This window comes from Anas platyrhynchos, chromosome 15 (genome assembly GCF_047663525.1).
Source record: "Anas platyrhynchos isolate ZD024472 breed Pekin duck chromosome 15, IASCAAS_PekinDuck_T2T, whole genome shotgun sequence".
Classification (NCBI taxonomy): Eukaryota; Metazoa; Chordata; class Aves; order Anseriformes; family Anatidae; genus Anas; species Anas platyrhynchos.
The window spans coordinates 5,592,510-5,617,929 of record NC_092601.1 but is presented as its reverse complement, the minus strand read 5'-3'; the positions used below and the strand labels follow the sequence as shown (position 1 = coordinate 5,617,929).

At 36.1% G+C, this 25,420-nt stretch overlaps 1 protein-coding gene across 40 annotated transcripts in view; it reads right to left on the bottom strand.

Annotated features, from left to right (window-relative positions):
- The window catches only part of RBFOX1 (RNA binding fox-1 homolog 1), an 895,957-nt gene that overhangs the window by 159,660 nt on the left and 710,877 nt on the right, over positions 1-25,420 (bottom strand). For 35 of the 40 annotated variants that reach the window (XM_038186799.2, XM_072023682.1, XM_072023681.1 and 32 more), the window contains one exon: positions 3,875-4,117. In XM_038186799.2, the coding sequence (XP_038042727.1) occupies positions 3,875-4,117 (243 nt within the window). Of the gene's footprint in view, positions 1-3,874; positions 4,118-8,201; positions 8,372-25,420 lie in introns of those variants that run through there. The other 5 variants (XM_072023702.1, XM_072023699.1, XM_038186818.2 and 2 more) reach the window with 5 other exon arrangements.

Below are 25,420 nucleotides of genomic sequence, written 5' to 3'. Positions count from 1 at the left end.
GTATCACATTCTGCAGTGCAGGGTTCAAGAGAAGTTGTATGCAACTTTTTATTTTTATCTCTATTTATATCTTTACTGTGATTTGGGTTACTCAGGACCCCATGTGAGCTCTTGCTACAATGTACAATTCTTTCAGACAAAACGACACAAAAAGAAAGGGGCAGACAAAGAAAGCCAGGGTATGTGTCTAACCTTAGTGTGGATTAAATCCTTCATAGGTAAAATTAAGTCACTTCTGATAACTGTTCTACAAATTAGAAAATTGCCCTGCAGCTTATTAGCTTTATATTTTGAAATTTTAAGATCCATTTTTAGTGGCATATACAGCTTCAAATGTACAGAAGTATGTACATAAATAAGAAAACTCAAAAACTGGTCTTACTTCAAATAGCTTATCTGATCTACATTAATCACCACAATGTTTTTGTGAATGATCACAAATTTTCAATGCACCTAACACAATTTACTGACAGTAAACTGTAAAAATATTGGGCCCTGCTAAAAAAATACCACTACATTCCCAATCAACTCCAATTAAAATTCTTAAGGACTGGAAACCAACTATTCAGAAAACTAGCAGTAACTGGAAAGAAACAAACATTTTTTCCTTCAACAGTAAAGACAACATGGAGTTAAAATGTAGACACAGTGCTACTGAAGCTCTATTTCAAAAAACAGACACATATTAAACCCACAAAGAGATGTACAGAGGTGGACCCTCATAATATTACAAAACCCAAATGCCTAGGCTCCATCTCCATATACCTATTTATAATGTCACTACAGTGTGTTAAGTGCAATACTAAAGATCTAGGTACCCATAATTAAATTGTGCAAACAATATTTGACTGCAAGTTTGTAAAACTGGTGATTAATATGCTAAATGTCAAGGGTACCTTGAACAATGTAGATCCACAGAGAAACACTTCTTGTAAATTTGTATTTTCAGTGTACTGTTCTCCAAGGAGGGACAGTATCCACAACTTTCAATATAACATATTATATAATATATATACACACACACACTTTTTTAAATAACGACTTTCTCAAAAGCACCCTAATGTCAAAAGCAAGGAAATCTCATTCTTTATGAACAGCATGGGAATTACTTAAAACAAAGTTGTGCACATTACTCTGTAAGAAAGGAAACTGGAAGGGAAGAAAAGGATCCGTAATAAAAAGAGCAAATAAGTACATGAAATTCCCCAAATACAAAAGGTTAGTGGTATTGCAATGTTATCCTTCAGAAGATGGAATTTCACTCCAAGTGGAGCCAGAAGGGAGAAAGTATGTGACAGGTAAAATGCAAACTGCATATCAGGAAGGCAAAAAAGGAAATTAGAAGACCAGATAGCAAATTATACAAATCAAATTCCAATCAAATCTATTAGCATATCAGAAGTAGGAAACTCTCAAGGGAATCACTGATCTTGCTGGAACTAGTATTGAATAGTCCACACAGAAAAAGTATGGGCATTCCAGACAATCCAAATTATTTCTTTTCATCAGTCTTTACCACAGAAGATGTTGGAAAAACGTATACCCAACTTTTCTGATAGAGGGACAAACGCTCCTTCAAACAGAAAAATCAAGAAGCAGAGAGCAAACACAATAAATTGAAAGCAATAAATGATGAGGGATGAGCTCCAGCCCTACTTACATCGACAGGTGTTTTACCGTTGATTTTAGCACCAGCAGCCTGTTACTTCAGAACCAAATAGCAACAGACCAACGGTTCAGAAACACAAAAAGGCTGAGCTAGGCATCATAGAGATCTATTCAGTGTGCAGCAGTGGTCAAAAGGAGCAAGGGAAATAGCAAGATATAGAAAGAATGAGACAGGGACAATGGCAAAGATGACATTTTTAATCAATATCCAACCTTTTCTGGAGTACCTATTCAGCTTAGAGTTCCTGTTCTAAACCAATGACAGTAGCACTCAGCAACAGTTGGCAAAAACAGTTATGGAAGACAATTTAAAAAGTTTGAAAGAACCAGGAAGGTAACTTAGCAAAGAGAGAAGAGGTAATCCTGTACAGCTGAATACTTTTTTTTAAGTATCCTCACACTACTACAGCAAAGGTCAAGTCAGACCAATAGAAAGATGCCAAATCAAGAAGTAAAGGACTTAAGTATTTTACTGCATAGATCACAAAACTGTGTAATTAATTCACAAGGGCATCTCCTTACAGGAAGAGAAGTTAATGACTACCTGCATGGTTCAATTCATAATAGCATGGAATATTCTTTCTTTCCTTTTTATTATTTTTTTTTTTTTTTGCCCCCTCAGGTATATGTGATTGAATGTGGTGTGGCACAAAACTCATGTGGGTTTGCTCAGTACTGATACATCTGTGATGACCTTGCTATTGGGATACAGAAAAAAAATAAAGCATATGCTTTCTTAAAGACTCAAGGACTTCCTTCTCCTTTTTCAAAGGCTAACACATGAAGTGCCCTAGGTAATTCCTATTCTTCTAGATGCAAAATATAAGATGCTAGAGTTTTTCTTTCTTCCTCATATCCATATAAAGAAATTAGTGACATGGCAAGACACACAGATCTTCAAAGCAACTTATTTAACAGTAACCACTTCCCTTCTCCCTCCTGCCCTGATGCATGAAACTTGAGGTTCAAGGGGAGAAAGGGGCAGTAAGATGAGGGATGGAATATGGCTGAAGCAAGGAGAGCAATGACAACTAGTAGGAAGGGATGCTTCAAGCGTATACTCAAACTGCAGTGTGCTGTCTGTTCTGTGCTAGATCCTACATGTGCAATGCAGGTGCTCAGTGGCTCAGAAATCTGCCAGCTGACAGCACTGGCTGTGTTGGGTTCCAATCTAGAACTAAGACAGGAGCACTAAACTATCAATGGATGAAATTTGTGACTTTTAAATTACAAGATAAGGATATCCAAGGAGTCTCTTGCATAATTCATAACACTTCAGAACTCCATATATAACTCATGTAGAAGGAAAGCCTAACATTTCTGCTCTGTTGAGCACAGACCCACACACAAGTTTGGTATAGGCTGCATGAAAAACTCTCTGGAAAATATAGCGTTGCAGGTATGCTCTTGACAATACTCATTCATGCAGTTCATAGAATCATAGAATCATAGAATATCCTGAGTTGGAAGGGACCCTTAAGGATCATCAAGTCCAACTCTTGACACCGCACAGGTCTACCCAAGTTCAGACCATGTGACTAAGTGCACAGTCCAATCTCTTCTTAAATTCAGTCAGGCTCGGTGCAGTGACCACTTCCCTGGGGAGCCTGTTCCAGTGTGCAACCACTCTCTCTGTGAAGAACCCCTTCCTGATGTCCAGCCTAAACTTCCCCTGCCTCAGCTTAACTCCATTATTTAAGTAGTTTTAATTTAGGATCATTCAATGAATACTCATATGAAAATTTATACTCCTGTTTGTCAAAGATACAGAGCTCGTTAAAAATTACAAAATAAGTTAGTTGTTTGTTGTTTTTTTTTTGTTTTTTTTTTCAAACAAACACTAACAAATATTCTTTTCCAATGTTTTCCTAGATCAGACTTAGTTCAAGTTTATTATACGATTCATGGGCTTGCTGTGGAACAGTTTGTCTCTCTGCTATTGAAAATGAACTACTGATTCTACAGAGCTCCCACACTGCCTGAGAGACTCCAAAAGCAGAAAAACGATATTCTCCTATCTCAACAACATTTTACAATTATCGATTTAACATTGATAAACTATCAATGTTAAAATTGCCTGTAATCCTAGTACAAGTGTAACATAGATAACAAGTGTAACCAAGATAACATAAGAATGAATGTTATCAATAAATACACATATCACGTGAAATTCACAGCTTTAAATAGGGTCAAAACTTTGACTTACTGTGGCTGTGCCGGAGACAGTTTGTGCATTTGTGTCAGCTGCACTCTGTTCAGAGTGTGTCTGAGCAGGAGGGTACATGTTTAACGTGTGCTCTGGAACAGTGGTTTGGCCTGTGTAGTCTGGAGCTGGATGAGGATGTGGGGCTGTGTATTCTGCAGGGATACCATTCTGAGGAGGAGCAAACTGGGCTGAGGCGTAAGGCTGTGCCATTGTGTCAGGAGGTGCTGTAGCTTCCTGATTACCCTGTGAAGATCAAAGGGGAAAGAAAAGGAAGAAATGTGGAGTGAGATAAAATAACTTAGAAAGTAATGAGAGTATTCTGCTACAATTGCTGGCCTGAAAAGGGTGCAATGTTTGTTTCTTGAGGAAAGTATTTCCTATCTGAGTTAAATCCATTTTCCTAACCTTACTAAATCTTACTACAATTAGAATCTGTACCTGTAGACTGTTCTTTAACTGTAAAAAGTCTGTGAAAGCTTACCTCAACTAATGCCTCCAGTCAGACAAGGAAAAGGGACAAAGCTTAGTTAATTCCAAATGTTTCCAAGTGCAACTACTAATACAAAGCTCTGGTAAGGCTAGCTCATGGTCTGGGACCCGTTCTGACTTACCCTCCACAGAACTTCTTTGCGACCTGCACACAGAGGGGAATTTGGGTGTATTCTGTTAACACACCTGAAAATATTTATATGAAATAATGCTTTATGTGGTATTCAAAACTACTTTGAGATACACTGTATTGAACAACTGTATGCCACAAATGTTTAAATTTATGAGATTCACAATATTAAATATTTGAATATTAAAAAAAAATACATCAAAATAAGATCTACTAACACAAAATTTTTCTCTTATGTTATGGTCTTTTAATAGAAATGGATATGGAGAGCTTTAAAGATTATATAAATTTGAAGACAATAGCATTTCATTTCCGTATTAAAATACACCTGTACCATTAAAAACAGATATCTCTACAGATAGATCCATCCTTATGTTTGATGTAGAACTAGGAAGTCAATCATGCTAACCTGTCAGTTAGAGACCTCTGACTAAATGCTCTGCTCATACCAAATACTAATGATACCGGGGAGGAAATGTACAGAGCAATCTTTTGGAACCTATTTAAATGATGTCCAAAGTATGATGTTACAGCATTAGAGGCCATTAAGACAGGGACTATGGACTCCAAAACTTAGATGGCTAGCTGGTTTACAAGAGAAAATTATCTTTTTAACAAGTAATATAAAAATGAATATTTGAGTAATTTTACTTATTTATAATGCTTTGCCATTTTTCCACAACGAATACAAGCATATGCACAGGGGTACCATAAGGATTTAGGTTGTTTCTATTCATCTGTCCTTGATTTCCTAATTTCAAAATAGACCTGATGAATAGAAGTCATTCTTTTGCACTTCATACCTAATGATAGTTCCAGCCAACTTCAGCTAACTCAGACATTGGTGATCTAACCTGAACTCGGCCTAAGCTAAATTAAAAAATTTACCATATCACAGCACAGGAAAAAAACATTGGTATACGGCAGGCCTAGAAGGGAAAATTACATTTTGCTTTGTAAAAGGCATTACCTTTGTCCTAGAAAATGAAGATTTAGCAATAGCAAACGAAACCTCCCCAATCCCACCTTTGCTACTGTTTTACTGTATGGCCTTGAGCAAGTAGTTTACATTGCTACATTCAACAATCTTTAAAATGAAAGCAGTGGCATTTAGATACTTCACTTGTTTAAGTCACTAAATTTTATTGGCATATATATACAATATTTCCAAGCTTTATATTACACTGAAACTTGCCATTAAAAAAATAAAAAAAATTAAGGAACATTCAAACCACTTGTATATGTACACATATACCTTCTTATATTAAAATGGCAAGGCCCCTTTTTCATTTCTTTTATTTTATACTTTAACTTAAAAAAAAAGAAGATAAAAAACAATAATGAATCGATTCTCCTGTAGATACTATAGACATTTAATAATGTTAAATAAGTATTTTGCAGATGCAAGGGACCTTAGACTTTCTTTTAAATTAATTATTTCTGGACAGCCTTCAGCAAGTGGCAAGAATGAACAACAGCAAATTGAATTCTGCCTATGGAAGCATTTTCACCTTGCTGGATTTGAAACACAGTAGCTGGTTACTGCTCATCTTTAGGGCTCTGCCTTCATGTTAGATGCTAAACATAGCATTAGAGTCAGCAGCTGTTAAAAAAAGAACATTAATAGTAACAAAGGGATCAAAAGCTAATGTCCAGGTGCATTTGATCTAAAGGTTTTTGTACTACTCTGAGTCCTAAAACAGATGTTGTGAGACCCTCACTGTTTCTCATTAACATTGACAGCAGTTCCATGAAACCCTAATTAATATTCAAAGCATTTACACTTAGTGCTAATTACAGCTAATATTTAATTAAGAGGATTGAGCTTTTATGTGATTTCTTACCAGCAACTCCAAATAATTCATTATTTAGATTTATCATGAAATGACAAACTGCACTGGAAATTACCTTCATATTGCAGAAGCTCTTCTACCTCATTCACTGGACTTGCTAAACTGAGGTTTGGATTGCTTATTAATCAGGCCTTGGTTACAAATAAATAAGCAGTGAAGGGTTTTATTATTTTATATATATATATGTATATATGTAACTTCAACATGTTCAGGGATTTACAGCTTTATTATAATAAATAAACTTAGAGTAGAAAACTGGCAAGCAAGGTTATCATTCCAGTCATTGTGTGTTCATTAAATTGTTTTGGGGAAAAAAATAGAAAACAAACAAACAAAAAACTAAACATGCTATTCTACTGCTAGTAAGTTTAAAATGATAATGACAATGAATCTGAGTTGTTATTGTCATTAATAGGCAGATGCCTATTATAGCCTTTAAAATCATTGTGAATTTTTGAATCACAATGAATTCAGTAGACAATATTACAAGGTAGTATAAAAGCATACAAGTATAAATACATTCTTTACTATTTACATAGGTATCATGCTAATAGCTCATTGTTTTGAATATAAATTTAGGCTAAGAACAATGTAGTGCAAACTAACAAATATATATATACATGTAGTTAACAAAAACTCAAGGCTACACAAAACTCATATATATTTGAGTAGATTTTAATGAATAAGAATTCTTTAGTCACTTAAAATGAATAAAGGAAATAGTAGGTTTAATTAATTGATCTGAGAATATACAATGGCCATGAAAGCAACAGGAAATATTGATCCTAAATTACCCATGGATTCAGGTATTAAAGCAATCTCGAAACTGTGGATGATGGTACACAGATGTTGCTTAAAACAACCTAGGCATGAGAGGCTAAACAGAAGTTGTCATTTCAGACTCAGATCCAAGTATCTTTAAGTTTAAATGACCCCTTAATGCTCGCTTTATGCATGGTTTTTAATAAAGTAGTTGTTGGCAACAGAAAGAAGAACAAAGGATGGCAGACAGTCAGGCTCTGTTAAATGTTCTGGCCTGAGATTTAATGAAAACCACATTTCAACTGCAAAGTATGCTTTACGTGGCAGTGTATAAAATAAGCTTTTATTGCTTTCCAGTTAAATGTTGAACCCTAAAGAACAAAAAAACGAAAGTGTTCTGATGATGAAGGTAACTGAAGTCGCTCCTATTCCATACGTTTACATTACTCCACTTGAAGCAAAGCTTAGAATATAAAATGCTCCTAGTATCACAGATCTCAACATGCCTTTTCAGCATCTTCTGCTCTGAAAGGATTTCATAATTAAGAAATGTGTGAAAAGTGTCAAAACATAATAAAGCAAGCTTGTTATGTTTGTACACAAAAGACAGAGTAGAGAAAATATTACTTATGCAGTGTTCTTTTTAAAAACACATCTGCAGCATACAAATGTATTTATTCAATGAAAACCTTTCTGCTTGCCTGCATTTTAAAGCCTAACTAACGGTTTATTGTTTGTTTTACTCTATTTTCTGTTTGGTGCATCTTGTTTTTTTGGAAAGAGATAATTCACATTTAGAGAAAACCTCTCATACAGTAGTTAAATGAGCCAAACTGCATCATATCCTCAGGGCATGGAAACAAAGAAGAAAAATGCAACATTGCTCTGTAAGCCTGCTGATTATAAGAACAGTTCTGTTAGATATATCAAGCACAGCAGAGATACATAATCACTGATGTAGTTTGCCTTCCATCAGAATGGCTAAGCAACAAAACGTATTAGAAGTCTTGCATGCAATGGTGCAGCTGGTTATAAGAAACACCTTGTTTTGACTAAAACCAAGAGTTTCAAGTGAAAATAAAAGTGAAAATACCTGCTGTACCATCCTGCTCCTTTTATCCTCCATAAACTTAGCAGCTGCTCTAGTCCCAGGCCATACAGCATCTGCCCAAAGCAAGCATCAATTATGGATGAGGGCGTGTGAGCAATGTAATGTGTGTATGAGTGTGGATGATAGGGGTGTTGAAGGAGGGGGAGCTAATGCAACGCTTACTGACCTCCCTCTCAACATCTGACTGCTCCCAAAACCTAATCCAGATGGGACTCTTTCAGTTTGCAGGGCCTCGCCCCATCAATCACAGCAGGCCACTCCTCTGTCTCCTGCTACTAGTTATAGAGTGCACCACTGAGCAGATGATTGCACACAGAAGAAGAAACAACGCAGCTTGACTACATTAATAGCTGTTTAAAAAACATTAGAAATGCTACTATGTCTGTTGCCAGAAGCAGAACATTTTTGTTTCAAAATTAAGACAGCTGTATTCAAACTTACTAAAAGTCCTAAACTTATAGTAATTTGGCTTTTTGATTGTTACAACACGCATATCTCTGTGTGATTAATTTTTCATACATGTGGTAGAGTTAATATCAATAAGATTTCTATTTTAAAATTGCTGAACTCCATAAGTAAACCATCAATACTGAAGCAGCCTGTTTTAGATTAACTGTACTTTATCCTTCGATGCAAATGAAATATTGTTTCCTTTTTTGTTTCATTTCATGACATCCCTATTGCTTACCAGGGAAAATATTTCAAAAATGCTTCCAAGGTTTAATTTTGAGAAGCACTTTAAGCAAGTTAATACTTAACTGTTAAAGGAGCTTTCCTAGTTGCTCTGGAGGAGGTTTAAAATGATTAAACCTCCAATCAAATCACATAATGAAGAAAAAAAGAAAAGAAAAAAAGATATAGATGGGAAGATACAGATGGCCCCCAAAGAATACACTTCTATTGACACTCTGTCACTGACTGCCTACAGAGAAGAATTCAGAAACAGGGCAGACACTTAACGTGGGAATTCTTCTTACAAATGTTAGGATTTATGTTAGCACGATAATATTAATATGAAAAAGGTGGGCAGGGCAGCAGATAAACAGCTGTCAGTCCATCATTAAACTCATACTTCAACTGAAATATATTAGATTTCTGTAAAGCAGAAGTGTAATTCTCCCAGATTTGTTGCAGGCACCCCCCAGTTAATAATAATAAAAGCAGCCACTTCAGATTTTTCAGAAAGAATCACACATTGAACCAATAATCACATCTGACTTTTCTTCCAAGCTTTCTCTGTTGCAGCTTAATTATCTGACCAAGCCAGTTGACTCAAATCGTTTACTTCTGCAGTTACACAAAATGAAGCCACCTCTCTTTTTTGGAAATTTACTCATAGAGATTCAGATTTCATTTAAAAAACAGTATTGTTCCAAAATAAGAGCGTCCCTAAAAGAAAGAACATGTAAAATATATTTTTGCTAGAGATAAAAAAAGCAATAGTAAGGAAACAAAAAAGATTTTCTTCACTACCTCAAAAACAAAGTACCATTTCTTTACTCTCATTACTGAGAAACATGTACTTTTGGTTCTCTTCACATATAACATACTGTACTCCAGTAAATGTCTATGTTCTTAGTACTGCTATGTATACATCTGAACGAAATGTTCATTTTGTGTCAGTGTCTGATGTGTGGAACAGACTAACGAAAATCACAACACCCACAAAGTAGGAAGCTTAAATATATTTACTTGCATTTCAAAGAAGACAAACTTACTTAAAAATAAGTCCTTGTCTGAATTCCTGCCTACGTTCAAGACCACATAGTATCATGGATGTAGAGATACACATTAAGAAAGATTTCTCTCTAGCATCAACATTCTTTCCAAGTGTCACTGCTCAAACTTCCTACTACCTTTATGACTGTGATTTATTACACTAGCTTTCCTTATCCTACATGACAACTCTTTCTATTGATATTTTTAATGTCCCAAATAGACATAATTGTCACATTAATTCGCATTTGCATTATCATCTAAATCTTTCTTTCTCTTACTTGAACTTCCTGCCTGTCTCCCACTTTTTGCCAACTCTGTTAGACCCGCATTTTATATCGGTCTTTTCAACTACAGCTCAACCTCCTATTCCGTCAATCAGTATTTTCTTCTTTTAAATAAATGAAAAGGTTTTTATATCACATTTTAAAAACATCAGCCTCCAAATTTGCCTAAAGACCATATAGTAAGAGAATCTGAAGTATTCAGCAGATTTAGCTAAAATTCATATCCACAAGGATAACTGATTCCTCAAACATTTCAAAGACAGTTGTAAAAGGAGCTTTTCCTTTTCCACAGGTTAATATAGGAAAGTCCACCTAAGTCTAACTTTACACCTTTACGAGAGAATACTGAAGAAGATAATGTAGCATCCGTGATGGTGAGAGGATGGGGAAGGATTGGATTATCTATGTACATACAAGGTGCCTAAAAAGCTACCTGGACATATGCCCTTTAAAGAGCGTAGCAATCAACATTTAGAAGTCTAACTGGCAGCGAGTTATGAGTGCCATGTGAAGACCAGGTTCAAAACTGTGTAACAGCTTCAGAAAAGACTTGTATGACATGCCAGAATGCAAGTTCACCTAGGACATCCAATAGGGGAAGTACTGGAGGGCAGTTCTGATGTTCATGGGGATCCTGAGAAGTTAGAGGAAAGGTCTGAGAAGAACCTGATTAAAATCTGTCTCCTGGGACAGGATAGCCCCCTGCATTGGTACAGGCTAGGGACTGGCTGGCAAGGAAGCAGCTCTGCAGGAAAGGATCTGCTGGGGTCCTGATGGATGACGAGTTAAGCATGAATCAGCAGTCAGTCTTTAAGACAATAACAGCTAACTGTGTAGTGGGGTGCATTAATAAAAAGGCAGTCTGTGAATTGAGGAAAAATATTATTCCTCCTAGAACAGCACTTTTCAAGCAGCATCTGTGTCTGGTGTAGAGCCCCCCACGACAGAAGATACACTTGAAAACTGGAGTGCAGAGGTGGGTTGCAAAAACTTGGAGGACTGGAGCACATGGCATGAGAAGAGGCGAGGGAGCTGATTTAGCTTAGCTTGCAGGAGAGAGGGCAAACAGACAGCCTCATTGTATCTTCTCCAACATAATGGGTAGTTACAGAGAAAGAACCAGACTTTTCTCAGAGGGGCAGAGTGAAAGAAGCAGCGGTGATGGTCAAAAGTTGCAGAAACAAAAATGTTGTTTGCCCATAAGGAATACAAAACTGGGTATGAAAGCAGTTAAGCACAGGAACATGCCATTCAGAGAGGCTGTGGAAGCTTGTAGACTCAAAACTTAACTGGGCAAGCCCCTGAGCAACCTGATATATCTGTGCAGTTAGCCCTGATTTAAAAAGGAAGTTGGGATTACATGGCCTCTGAAATTCCCTTCCAGACTAAATTCTCCTTATTCCAAGTGATTTCAACAATAGAATATATTCAAAATGAATTTTATACTTTCATCTTACTTGATGTCTTTCCTCATAAAGGATTTACTGACAGGGATGAGATGAGTTACAACTTCTAGTCTGCTTTCTCTCCTCAAGAAATCATATTTCAATTATTTCAGGTGGATTTTGAAAACTTTCATAGAAAAATATATTTACCTTTGTTTAATCCACAGCTGAAGCAGTATGAAGGCGGTAATTACTATAGCACATGCAAAACAAGAACAGTTTAACAAACAATGCTAATAAATGTTGTGAACTGTGACATGTCTTAATTATCTGCCAAATGTCACCATTCTCTGAACTGCAGTAAAGCTAGCATGTCCATTTTCTTATTTTTTTTAGTATCTAAAAATTGGTTGACCAAGACTTTTTTTCTTTTAATTATTTTTAACTGAATACTGATTGACGATACGGGGTTTTTAAAGCTGCAACAGTTCCCAAATCAGTTCCTAAGCAATTATAGGAAGAGAAGTGAGAGGTTAATGCACTGAAGAAACAATCGATGAGAGGTGGAGAAAGAGAACAAAGCAGCAGAAATATATTATACTGCACTGACAAAAGATTCTGTCCTGAGAAAGCATTTCTTAATAATCATAAATTTCCAATCTGTAAGATTTACAGCAACGTATACCAAGTGGTAAATTACAGGCCTCTACAGGAGCCGTTAAAAACATCAATCTGTTCTTATGATCTACCTAACACACAGCTCAGAGCTACCACAACTGAAGTAGTATGTGAGAGGAAAGAAACATGCACTGCACCCAAGTAGCCTGCAGGTCTGCAAAGCAATCCAAATCTGGGAGCTGTTGGGCTTTCTCTTATGACTACAGACAGAAAAAACAACAACAAAAAATCATAGCTCAAGCAGTGAAAGCAGCAGAGATGTGTTAGCATGACTATTTACTAGGATGCATTGGCTCTTCTGAGAAGCCATATATACTATTCCAGGGGACCGGTGACATTTGTGCTTATGTAGCAAGAGTACTACTGGTCATGCTATAGCCCTGCATCATGCTTTGTTAGCCTCTCTCCTTGGCTTCACTGAGACTATTCCTACTTTGTAACTTACACATAAGCATAAATATTTTCAGAAATTGAGTTAATAATAATACATGCAAATATATATAATATATGCAAATATATGTGAATATTAAAAAAATATTTCTCTAACTGCCACCTGATTTGTCAAGGATTGAGCACTCCAAAAGTTTATCATCTAGAGAGGCTAACTGAACAGCAAGTAAACCCCATTGCAGGTATATGGCTCTTACTGGAGACAGATAATTTCTAGAAATCAGATAAAATCTTGTAACATAGCTAAAATAATTCATTTAAGATTTTTTTCTAAGTAGACTTCAACAACTCAATCACAGTTTGCTTACAAAAATAGCTAACTATATTTCTCAGGGGATAGGGATAGGATACAACCCTGCTTTTTAAAAGAACCTGAAGCAATTTAAGCAAGCTGTGGTCAACAGTTACACTAAGTCATCCCCAATTTACAGATGTTGACTCATCTAGATTATATTAAAATGAACTGGCTTTTTCAGTTGGTTTACTAATGAACATACCACAAAATACAACGATGTATTCAATGAATTTATTAGCTGTAGAAAGTGGTGAACCTCCAGTCACATACAGAGACAATATCTTTGAAGGTTATTTGTTCAAAGAAACCATATCACAGTTTTGTGTTTACATAATTAGTTATTTTTTTCATGTACAAATAACTGATTTTATATTAAAAAAATCATGGGCAATTTGAGTGATGTGTTTCACAAGTGTTATACACAGAAAGCCAGGAATCTGGAACTGCAAACATCCACAGTAGTTTTGTTTTTCAGCATAGTAGACCATCATCTGCTTCACAAAAGTCCCACCAAAGTTATCGCACCAAAATACTACTCGCACTAGGAATTACGATTTCTGGAAAAACAAGGCTAAGGGGACAGAGCAATGTTACACGAGAATACTGAAGGGCAGCAGCAGCTGAGTGCAAAGTGGCATACCACCTCTTTGAACTGAAAACTTGGAATGACCTCTTTTGACCAGGGACACGGTCTTTCACTGATGAGCTGTAATTTAGCCTCAGAAAAGAATGGAGACATTTTTCTTCACAGTCCCTGATGCTGAATCATTTTCTAAGGCATTACCACAGTAACCACAGTTCATCCATTATAGGTGAAACAGGTCTTGAGTTTCAGTATCACAAATGGCAGGATCATTACTTGACTCCACTGAAATCAAATAAGGAGCTTGGTCAGTTAGTAAGTGAAATGAGAATGCAATGTCATCCTAAGTCATCTTAAGCAGCAAAACTGCCTGACGAAGATCATAGCTCCTACTTATTTGTTAGCAAACATCAATGTATACAGGGCTGCTTTTCAGGACGGTTCACTTGAACTAGCCAGGGTAAGCAATTATGATTTTTGTACCACCGTCCCCATTGAACTAGGGGGATTTGTTTTGTTTCAGTTTACTTAGTTTAAACCAGATAAATTTTGGAGGTTTATTTACTTATAAAGTTCCATAAAACAAAACAAAACAAACAAACAAAAAAAACCACCAGTGACAACATTGAGTTCAGGAATACAGAGGAAGACCAGAAAGATAAGCAGCAGTTGGACTTCAGGAAAGCAGACTCAAATTTATCCCAGGAATAAGGAAATCCCAAGGATCACCCATGAAGGACTTAAAACACAGACATGTAATCTGTATTAAGTGCCCAGTTATTTGCTCTTAGTAGCAGATATTTATAGACCATCAACATTTTAAATTGCAAATGAAAATCTATTATCTCCCTTTCCTTCCCCTAAAAGAAACTACCTGCATATTGTTCATGGATATCCTGGACAATAACATGCAAATGTATCTGGGAATTGCACATATTCTGCAACGTAATTTTTCAGCAGGTAGAATTTTTGTGCTTCCATGTCCAAACCCAATGTCTTGAACAAATTTAGCAGAACATTTATGAACTCCACAAATCATATCTACTAGTTGCAAGAAAAAAGAATTGTGTTTTTCTCTTCCATATGTTTGATTTAAATGAAGAATTTTATTCAACAGAGCTGAATATAATTTTATAGATAAGAAATTCACCATTCTGCTGTTTCCTTTATTCAAATAAAATATGTTTATATAAAGAATCTAGAAATTAGCTGTTATGATTGTTTTCAGACAATGCCCATTTCCCATTTATGTTTAATTATAACATTTCCATCTCTGTGTTATTTATGATGGAAACCAGATGACCTAAGCTGCAAGGACCATATAACAGAGAAATGTTATCTTGTTTAATACCAGTTAAGGCAGCATTCATTTATTGGCACTGAAATGTAATGATAGAATATCATCTTCACTGTTATTTACGCCTAAAATTAAAATCACTATCAAAATATCATTAGACACAAGGAGTACAGAGATTGGCTTCCTGCCTCAGCTATACTTTGCTATGTTTTTTTATCACTGTAATCATTTGTGTACTTTAGCTAATGCTGATGCTAAAATGTTATAACATTTACAAGTAACTGTTTACTTCGTGTTTGCTGTTAGCAAATTAAACCATAGTACTGAATAAAGGTAAAGTTCTTCTCAATGATGAGATGACAATGCCAATAAAATTTGCCTATGCAATGCAAAACTGATTTCTCTACTGAATGTCACAACTGGCTGAAAATAAATTAAGAATCTATTAATAGTGAGCTACAATGAATCTGCAGTTATGATGAAAGCAAATGAAATCATTTAACGATTCCTATAGCATTGGAAAGACTTTCCCTAATTATATAAATTAGTAAATTCTACTTTGTTAAATCTCTAAACAGCTTCTGTTGGTGTGGAAGGACAGGCCAATTTGTCTATGTATTTTCATTTCCCCATCTCTAGGACAGGGACTAAAACCACTCTCAGATCTGCAGAACTGTATTGGACATTTTCTCTAGAGATACATTTTCTCAGACTAGCCCCTCTTCACAAGGCTGAATACGTACAGAGGACAGTAAAACTTGCTACATGCCGTATGCCACAGTTGTTTAACCCTGAAAATTTCTAAAAACCATTACTTTGAATAATACATTACTTTAAAATAATGCAGATTGTGGGAATGGACACAAATGAGCTTTCTTTGATTAAAGTTTGTTTCTATGCCTCTGGGTGTGAGGAACGGAGGAGTTGTACAAGGAAAGGTATTTCCAAAACAGAAAGAGCACTTAGAAAACTTTTCGTGTATTTACCAAAAGCACACAGCAGCCAAAACTACTTTTGATTACACAGTGCAGCAGCATGCTTAACAGCAACAGCAGCCAAACTGTAGGCTTAGCAAATATAAGTGTCTGCATAGGCTATTTAGGGAGAGAAGAGATATAGCCTTAAAACTGCTTTTAATCCACATGAAATGAAGTATCTTTTATACTAGAATGCCAGAACACTAGATTAAATAAGATATCAAAAAATATTGAAACAGTTCAGCATTTGCTGAGCATGCAACTAGCGAGATAAAGAATACAGCAAATGTGTTAGTATTCAGGCAGCTTCTAGGTGCAAAAGAAATTCAGATTAGATATTGCTACACAGAAATTGATAGCTAGTAGGTATTCAATCAGAAAAGTGCTTTTTCTTTTAAATATTACAATCACATGGTATAGTACATCACTTGTGTCAAGTTAAATTTAATCATATCAGCATACTTAAAGGAAAAAACCTGAATACCTACTCACATACTCATGCCAAGAGGGATTATATGAGGCTTTATGAAACCTTTTCTTTTTATTTAATATTCTGATATCTGTATAGAACAATTTCGATATGTTTTATACCCTCAGACTAATCTATTCCATTGTCTTTTTAATGCACACCTAGTATGTCTGAACTCATAGTCCCAGTATAATGTGTACTGTCAGTTACTTATGTTCTTCTGAAGTCTGCCTATGTAAAAGACATTTTCCTTGAAGCAGAAATAGGTATAATGAGAGCGATGCTAATTTTCTTGAGAGTAAAGCAACACCATCTGCCTTCTACTGGTTAAGAGCACATCTAAAAAGGAACAATAATTTATGAGCTCACTAATGACTACTGATTTTTGTCATATTAGAATCAGGTATGTGAAGGGCTCTGCTTCATGAAAGACAAGAATTTTTTGAGAAATTCCATACAGAAATGTAATAGGGTTTTACCACTTTTCCTACATATTTTTACTGGCTTATATAAGCAACAATGAAAAATGATTTCTATTTAACCCATTAGAAATAAACTACATTTATCACAGAGAGAACTAAAAATTGCTTACTGTTTTTGGAAAAGCAATGAAAGATTCTCAAAGAACATTGTCTCCAGACAATGCACACCTTCTCAGCCTGATTTTAAAGGAAGAGAAGGATTGTTGTCTTCATCATTCCCCAAAAGGTGAAATTAATCTAATTTATCTTCAGGTATTTTGTCACTTTCTCTATGCTAGTTTACATATATGTCACACACATGTACGTGTATATACACACACACACACACACACATATATATATATATATATTTGTGATATCCTAATAAGAATGAAATTCAACTGGAAATTACAGAGTATAGTGATTTGATCCCCCCAAAAATATAGTTTGCAAATAAGGATTATAAAATGAATTATAGAAAGCTAGCTTTTATATATACTTTTGTGATGGAAGGGTTAACTGTTCTGCCTAGAAGGGGGGGGGTGGGGGGGTGGAGTATAATATTCCCATAAACATAAAAATAATTGGAATTGTGTGAGGTCATTCATAGGTGCTTAAATTTACATAAGTATGCATATTGTCAAGAGTTGGACTTGATGATCCTTAAGGGTCTCTTCCAACTCAGGATATTCTATGATTCTATGATCCTATATTGCATTTTTTTTTTTTTTTACTTCCAGTAAAAAAAAAAATCCACTTCCACTTGATCTAGTTGACACAGTTAACTGTCATGAAAACAAACTTCTGACAAGCAGTGGTAGAATAGATACCAATATTTATAAATAATTATATTAAACTTATCTCTTTCAATGCATGAAATTTCTGTTTTCCGGTAAATCTTGCTGTACAGGATCATCTCTGACAAATTGAACTGCCTCTCTATAGATACTGCAATGTTTTCTCAGAGATTGTGGAAGCAAAAGAAGAATGGTAGGTATTTAAATAAATTCATTAGATAATACAGACAGGGCTTGGTTTCTAACAAGGAAGTCCTTTCCCCTGAACAACATTAGGATTAGAAGTTCAGTAGAATCCAAACTTTTGATGTTCAAATGTAATGCAAACTTTTTATATGTTGCTCTACATGACAAAGCATTGAAAGTATCTGGAAATAATAGGGATTTTTTTTCAGACTCTTTGCACAAGACTGCATTTCATTTTTAAGCAATAACCACGTTCCATGAAGATACTCTGCTGAATTTATTTTTTCGTTTCACATATCAGTGCTTTTGCTTTACAGAAATTGTTGCAGCTTAAGAGTATCTTAACTCTAAGATACTGGATTGAGCAAAGATACTGAAGTAGAAGCATAGTTACAGTGCACTGAGTCTGACCTAGTTACTGAGATACTTACTCTGTTAGATTAAATGTTGGGATATGTACTGTTTTTTAATGATAATACTGCACCTTGCAGACAGATAATCAGCACAGAAGTGACAACGCCCAACATGTCACCAACTGCAAGCTCAGGGAAAATCTGGAAGCTCTTTACATCATCTCTCCTATCTACTGTATTTTCTTTCTGGATCCCCAATATGGTTTAATACACACAATCCATTTCTCTACTGAATCAGATGAAGCCTGGGCACACAATATATTTTGCTGACTCAGCAGGAGGACTCCAGCTAGGCAGTGTCTCAAAGCAACATGGTCATTTCTGCAATGCCTGGGTACCCCTTCCATTTAACAACATTATTCTGAAAGAATGAGAAAGGCAAGGAACAGTAATTCAGGAACAGCCCTCCACTAGTAATCAGAGGTGGTTCATTTGGCCAATTCACTTTCAAATATGAGCTGAAACAAGTGGACTAGGAAAAAGTCTACACGCATGAACTCAGAAAAACACTAACTTAAACACATACATTCACCCACACAAGAACAACTGCAAAAAAAAATCTTCACATGACCTGAGTGATTAGCAGTGATTGGAAAGTGGAAATGTGCCTACAAACTCAACAGAAGGGATGACAAACCTTTAGGTTATACAAGTACACACATAAGCCTGCTTGTTATTTTAAATACCTTTAAAATATGTCTTCCCTTCTGCTGAGGTTGAACAACATTTAGATCTAAAAAACAAACAAACAAACAAAAAAAGCTGTCGGAGGGATCTATTCACTACAGAGACATGAGAAAAACACTAAGTAGAAAGCATCAGCTAGACCAATTTTCTCCCTGAAGTGACAGAGGCAATAGGTATGACACCTTATTGCATACAGACATTTTGAAGATTTGCATGTCTGCACAACATTTAATTATCCAATTTAAACAGTAAGAATCAACTTTGAAGTTGTTTTAGACAACATGTTTCAGCTACAAAAATAAAATTATCTATGGAAGTTAAATACTCAACTACACTCTTCATGCTATGTATATCATATAAATATAATTATGCTTCCTTTATTAATTTAAGATGTTCTTTCATATTCCAAGTGCCTTACAGGACAGCTGTCCCAGTCCAGCTATTGTCCTTTGATGTGAACATACATTCCTGGTGAAAACAAACTTTTCTTTATTGTGGAAATGGATTAAATAAAAACGTAATTCTCAAACTGTGTAGCAGTATGAACAAAATAAGAAATAATCAGCTTGATTTGATTAGTAGATATGAACAATCATCAAGACCGTGCAGATTCTTGAAGCCCAAATGAACCCAAATAGCAGAACTCTAAATGGTAGAAAGTAGAAATTATGCTATTATTTTTGATAGAAATTACTGGGGCATGGAATCAGAAAATTCATGTTGGAAGAAACCTCCAGGGACCTCTAACCCAACCTTCTTCTCAAAACTGGGATGACTGTGAGATCAGACCCAGTGCTTCTGGGCTGGATTCAGCCAGTTTTCTACACCAAAATTTTTTGAAAACCTCTAAGGATGGAGTCTGAGCAGCCACTCCAGGCAGCCTGTTCCAGTGCTGAACCATTCTCACAGGACAGTGTTTCCTCATATTCAGTTCAAACGTCTCTTTTTCCAATTTATGTGTGTTGCATCTTCTCCCTCCACATGTATCAGTGAATAGGCTGGCTTCAACTTTTTGATAATGCCCTCGTGGGCACTGAAAGGTTGTCATCAGGTCATACTGGAGACTTTTCTTCTCCAGGCTGAACAAGTGCAGTTCTCTCATCATCTTCTTACACAGCATATGCTCTAGCGGGTGACCATGTTGGGGGCCCTCTGCCGAACCTACTTCAGTTGATCAACATCCTTCTTGTATTGCAGGGCCCCAGATTAAACCAAATATCTTAGATGTGATTTTAAAAGTGCTAAGTAAAAGGAGATAATCACTTCCTCAATCTACTGGCTATACCCCTGTTTATACAGCCCAGGACACTGTTGGCCTCCTCTGTTGCCAGAGCAAATACACTATGCTAACATGACTCCACTAATTCAGTAGAAGTTTACTGTGGGAAATGTTAATATTACACACTGAAATGGAGATCTAATCAGATGTGAGCAGGTCAGAAATGTTTAAAGGAAAGAGAGTTCTGAGGACAATTTTATACCCTACTGCACAAGCAGACTGGCAGCATAAGAAATTTTGTATGGCCCCGCTACAAACCTCTTGGTTCCAAACAAGAAACATTATAGAAGTTTCAAGATACAGTCAATACACCAGTAATAATGAGTTAGAACAATAAGGAAATGATCTATATGTAAGAAAGTCCTGGCTAATTTAAATTGCCTCTAAGAATCAAAGAAAGCTCTCTGGACTTTCCTCCTAACAGACACTACCTGACATGATACTACCTCCTGGCAGAAGGTATCCTGTGTTGGAGGAGCAGTGCTGTCAAAAAGAGAATGTATGGATAGAAGTGAACAGACTGCACAGCATCAGAGATGAAAGGGAGATGGAATCTTCTCTGAGATCCAACAGCTTGGATGTGACACCATCAGCAGAGAAGGTGGCAGTGTCCACCCTTGTTGAGGTAAGCATAACCTCTGGAGAAGGGGAAGGATGGAAGCTGATGACTTCCAGCACCAGGAGAAAAGGTGAAGTGAAGTTCAAAGACAGATTTGGCTGCAGTGACCATAAGGTGATGGGGTTCGGGATCCTGAGGGAGGAAAGGAGGATGGCAAAAAGCAAACTCAAAACCCTGGACTCCAGGAAAGTAGACTTGATCTCTATAAAGATCTGGTTGGAAGAACCCCATGTGATAAAGCCCTGGAGGGAAGAGGAACTCAAGAAAGCTGGTTAATATTCAAGGATCACCTCCTCTAAGCTCAAGAGCAGTCCAGCCCAATGCTCAGGATGCCAAGCAAAAATGCCAGGCATGAACAACTCAAAAAGGAAGCATACAGAGGGTAGCAGCAAGAACGGGTAATATCAGAGGAACACAAACATGTGGTCCATGCATTCAGGGATGAAGTTAAGAAAGCTAAAGCCCAAATGGAATTGAATCTGACCAGGAAAATCAAAGACAACTAGAAGGGCTTTTTTTGTGTGTGTCCTGTGCCCATTTCTGGGCCCTCCACTACAGGAGAGGCATGGATGTATTGGACAGAGTCCAAAGAAAGGCCAAGAAGATGCTTAAGGGACTGGATCATCTCTTACATGAGGAAAAGCTGGAAGAGCTGGGACTGTTTAGCCTAGAGAAGTTTCAGGAGGATTTCACCAATGTGTACAGATACCTGAAGAGAGGCTACAGAGAAGACAGAGCCAGGCGGCTCAGTGGTGCCTGGTGCCAGGATCAGAGGTAGTGGGCACAAACTAAAGCACAGGAGGCTCCCTCTGCGCACCAGGAGGCACTTCTGTGCTGTGTGGGTGTTGGACCCCTGGCACAGGTTACCCATGGAGGCTTTAGAGTCTCCCTCCTGGAAGATGCTCATAAGCCATCTGGACATGGTCCTGGGGCAACCTGCTATGGGTGGCCCTGCTTGAGCAGTGGGGTTGAACCGGTTGACTTCCTCCTCATCTGTTCTAGGATTCTGTAATGATCATTCTAACACAATAACTGGGATACAAATAGAATTAGGAAAGTGGATGGAGGGCATGAGTACTTTCAAGGTAAAAGTATGTCAAGATATTACTAGCACTTACAACAGCAACATAAATTATTTAGTAGATTAGGAGCTACAAAACTCTCCATTCTACCTCTATCCCATTTACTACATTTCGTTGTATTTACAGAGAGCTATTGTCTTGAAATACACAACACCTCTGCCTGTGAGTATTACCACATGCTGCAAATTAAGTTGTAAAAAGAAATCAACTCATCAATCACAATATCACAAGGGGACACTGAAGAATGTAAAAAGGATTAGCACTTCACCCCTGCCCAGGTCTTTCCTATCACTGCTCTAATTAAATACTACCTTAAGTGCTTTATTATCATTAGAAAACTGAACGTTGAAGGCTAGCATTCTGAAGCTAATTAGAAATGAGAAAAAGAAAAATTTTCATTAAAAATGTTGAGAATCCCTAAACAGAAATGAATTATTCCTTTGGAATAAAGATCTGCCATTTTGTGAATTTAGAATAACGTAATAAATAGCTTTCACTAATCTGAAATCTTTTATTTCGAACCATACACCTGACATTGCCTTCATAAGTAAAAGTAGATTTACCTGTACCTACCAAACCATTGTTAGCATTTAAAAGACTCTTGGCTTATGATTAGCTGCTAAAAGACTTAATTCCTCTTCTAACACTTTATATGCTGATTTTACTTTTTTTTTTTTTTTTTTTTTCCCCAGGCTTCGCACGGTCAAGGGCTTTATGCTTTACTTCTCTGGATATACATATGTTAGTCATTACTATTTATGAAGGTGATGAAAAAAACAACATTGAACAATCAGAGAAATATAAATTTTAGATTCCAGCACAGAGTGCAACAGCAGGATTGAAAACAAAACAAAAAACTAAAGCAAATATAAAGACATTTGAAATTTAAAGAAATGCAATATAGCTTTAAAAACACTTATCTTCTCCACTTGACTGCCAAGTTACCTGACTCAGGATTTTGTGGCTTTCCCTGGAACCAGGTAATGGTATCAGTAACATCAGAAACTTTGAAGTGAAATTGCACTGTCATCAGCAAAAGTCAGGAGTGCATGGAACCTCTGATTCAAGGTAACTGTCTTTCCAATTTTTAGTCATGTTAAAATGGAAATACAAATTAATTTTTAGTCAATGTATCTATATACAAAAGAACCCAGCTTCTAATATAACTTCATTTGTTTACATTGTAAAGGAACAATGAAGGTTTAAAAATACTTGAGATAGGAGATATGATTTTGTTCATAGCACTGATTTAGTTTGTTTTTTAAATGCACTTTTTTTTTAAAAAAAGAAAGAAACAAGTCATGATACACATCATACATTTTCAGATTTTCCTGCCGTGTTAAACCTCCAGAAATTATGAACTCCCCTAGAAACAGTTCTCTCATCATGAACATGCATATAGGAGCTTCTATACCTGCCTCTGCAAGAAAGCTGTTCTTGAAATAAGACAGCAAAAAACGTTCACAAATACATAGGATCAGTTGACAGAAGTTTTTGTCAGAAGACAGCAAAAGGACACACTGTGCAGGCAGTAAGGAAGGTGTGAAGGAGCTACATTGTTCAATTCTGGGACTGACTAACATATCACAACTCATTTTTCTAATCCAGAAAAGCAAATTAAATCTGTCTATTAAACTGCAAATTAAAGCATAGTCAACACACCAGTTTTACTACTGCTGTGAAAAGAGGATCATCTCAAAAAACATAACTGTAGAAAAAGTATTAAGTGCAGGTGATTCTTACCCTGGACTTATCATTGCAGTTTTCTTCAGTGTAGAGAGCTGCTAGCTAAGCTTGTGTCAATTTATTATTAATATAAAGAGAATCACTAGCCTACATGAATTAAACTAGTTCATTTTTCATCTCAGTTTTCTATATAGGTGAATCTTTCAAGTAGCTTACAACTTTATAAAGTTGCAGAAAAAGATATTTTTTTATTATTTTTTTTGCTTCATTTCTTCCTATGAGCTTATATAATAATATAATTTAAAGGTGCCCCTGCATTATCCACAGTTGGTGGGCAGAAATGTACTTTCTTTAGAACAATTTTTAGGGCTCCATTTGTTAAAGGAAAAAAAAATAATAATAATAAAAAAAAAGGCTGCTAAGGCGTTTGATGATTTCTGTGCAAAACATTCACTACGTAGGAGTGCCTTATTTGCATAGTGGCATGTGGGTAGGACTTGGACAAGCACACTGAAAGATATGACAATCAAAGCCAGATATGTGGGAAATCTCTTTTAAATCTAAAAAGACCTCACCCGGGTTTCACTGACTTAAGTAAACATTGAAATGAATGCATGAACTACTCAGGAGGTAAAAACTGTCTTCAAGCAATGTAATTTCTGTTGGGTACCAGACCAAGAATAATTCCTTATTCTGTCTAGCATAGCAAAAATCAATAAGAAATGGAATTTTGATCAATGTTAAGAATTTGCATGTGATTGTTCCAGCTAATGACATGCAGAATGCATTATAGCTGATTTCTGCCACTGACATTCTGTCAATTTAATAACAGAACCTTCTTTTGATATAACTTGACTGCCATTAGCATTCCAAATAGAGTGAACTGTTTTGTTAATATCTCTACAGAAGAGAAAACTGAAGTCAAAATGTAAAACAGAAGATAACCTGGGCCAGTTTCTCATGTAAAACACTTGTCTTTAAGCCACTGCTCACTGGAAACATGTACATACAGTTCCTTACTAGACTGGGAGAGAGTAAATTCCTATTTTAAACCTCATATGAGATGACTAGCATGCAAAAAATAATTTACTTTGCAGAAGCCAACATTAAATCTTATTTTTTTCAAGCAACAGACATTCCTAAATACTCGAGTGAACAATATGACTGGGGGGACTCAGGCTTGAGTAGAAAATTAGGCAATGTTAACATATTTGGGAAAATGGTCAAAGAGGCTACTGGGCCTACCTTTTCATGACATACTCTACACCGATCATAAGGAGAATCTCAGTTTTTGTAAGTCTGGTCCAATCTGTCTTTGTGGAACTTATGAGGAACTGCTTTCTTCTGCATTACATAATACTCTAATACAGGAATGTCAAATTATATTAATAGTCAATTTCCTAAGCACTTTCTGCTGCACCTATGAGTACAATGATATCCAGCAAAGTGATGATATAGCTTTCATGCAGACACTTTTGCTCCACATCATCTATATGTTCTATTAGGTGCTAGTACAGTAAGCACAGAAAACTTGGGCTTAATCTTCTTCAGAGCAAACACTCCGAAGGTTACAGGATCAGCATCTTCAGATCTTTCGTATATGTCTCAAACCATATCAATTGTTATTATCATAACCAAATCTAGAAAAACTACTATCCCTAGACTCCCTATCATTTTATTTTTTTATATATATTTTTTTAAGTTAAAAATGGAGGTTGTGGTATTCCTTTTATTTCCCTTATGCTAGTATAACTGGACAACACAGACTTGCAAAACTCTCAAAGCTCAGGAGATTATGAAGAAAGATTTATTCCTCTCTCTCATTTTACATATTAAACAAATAAATGAATTTCC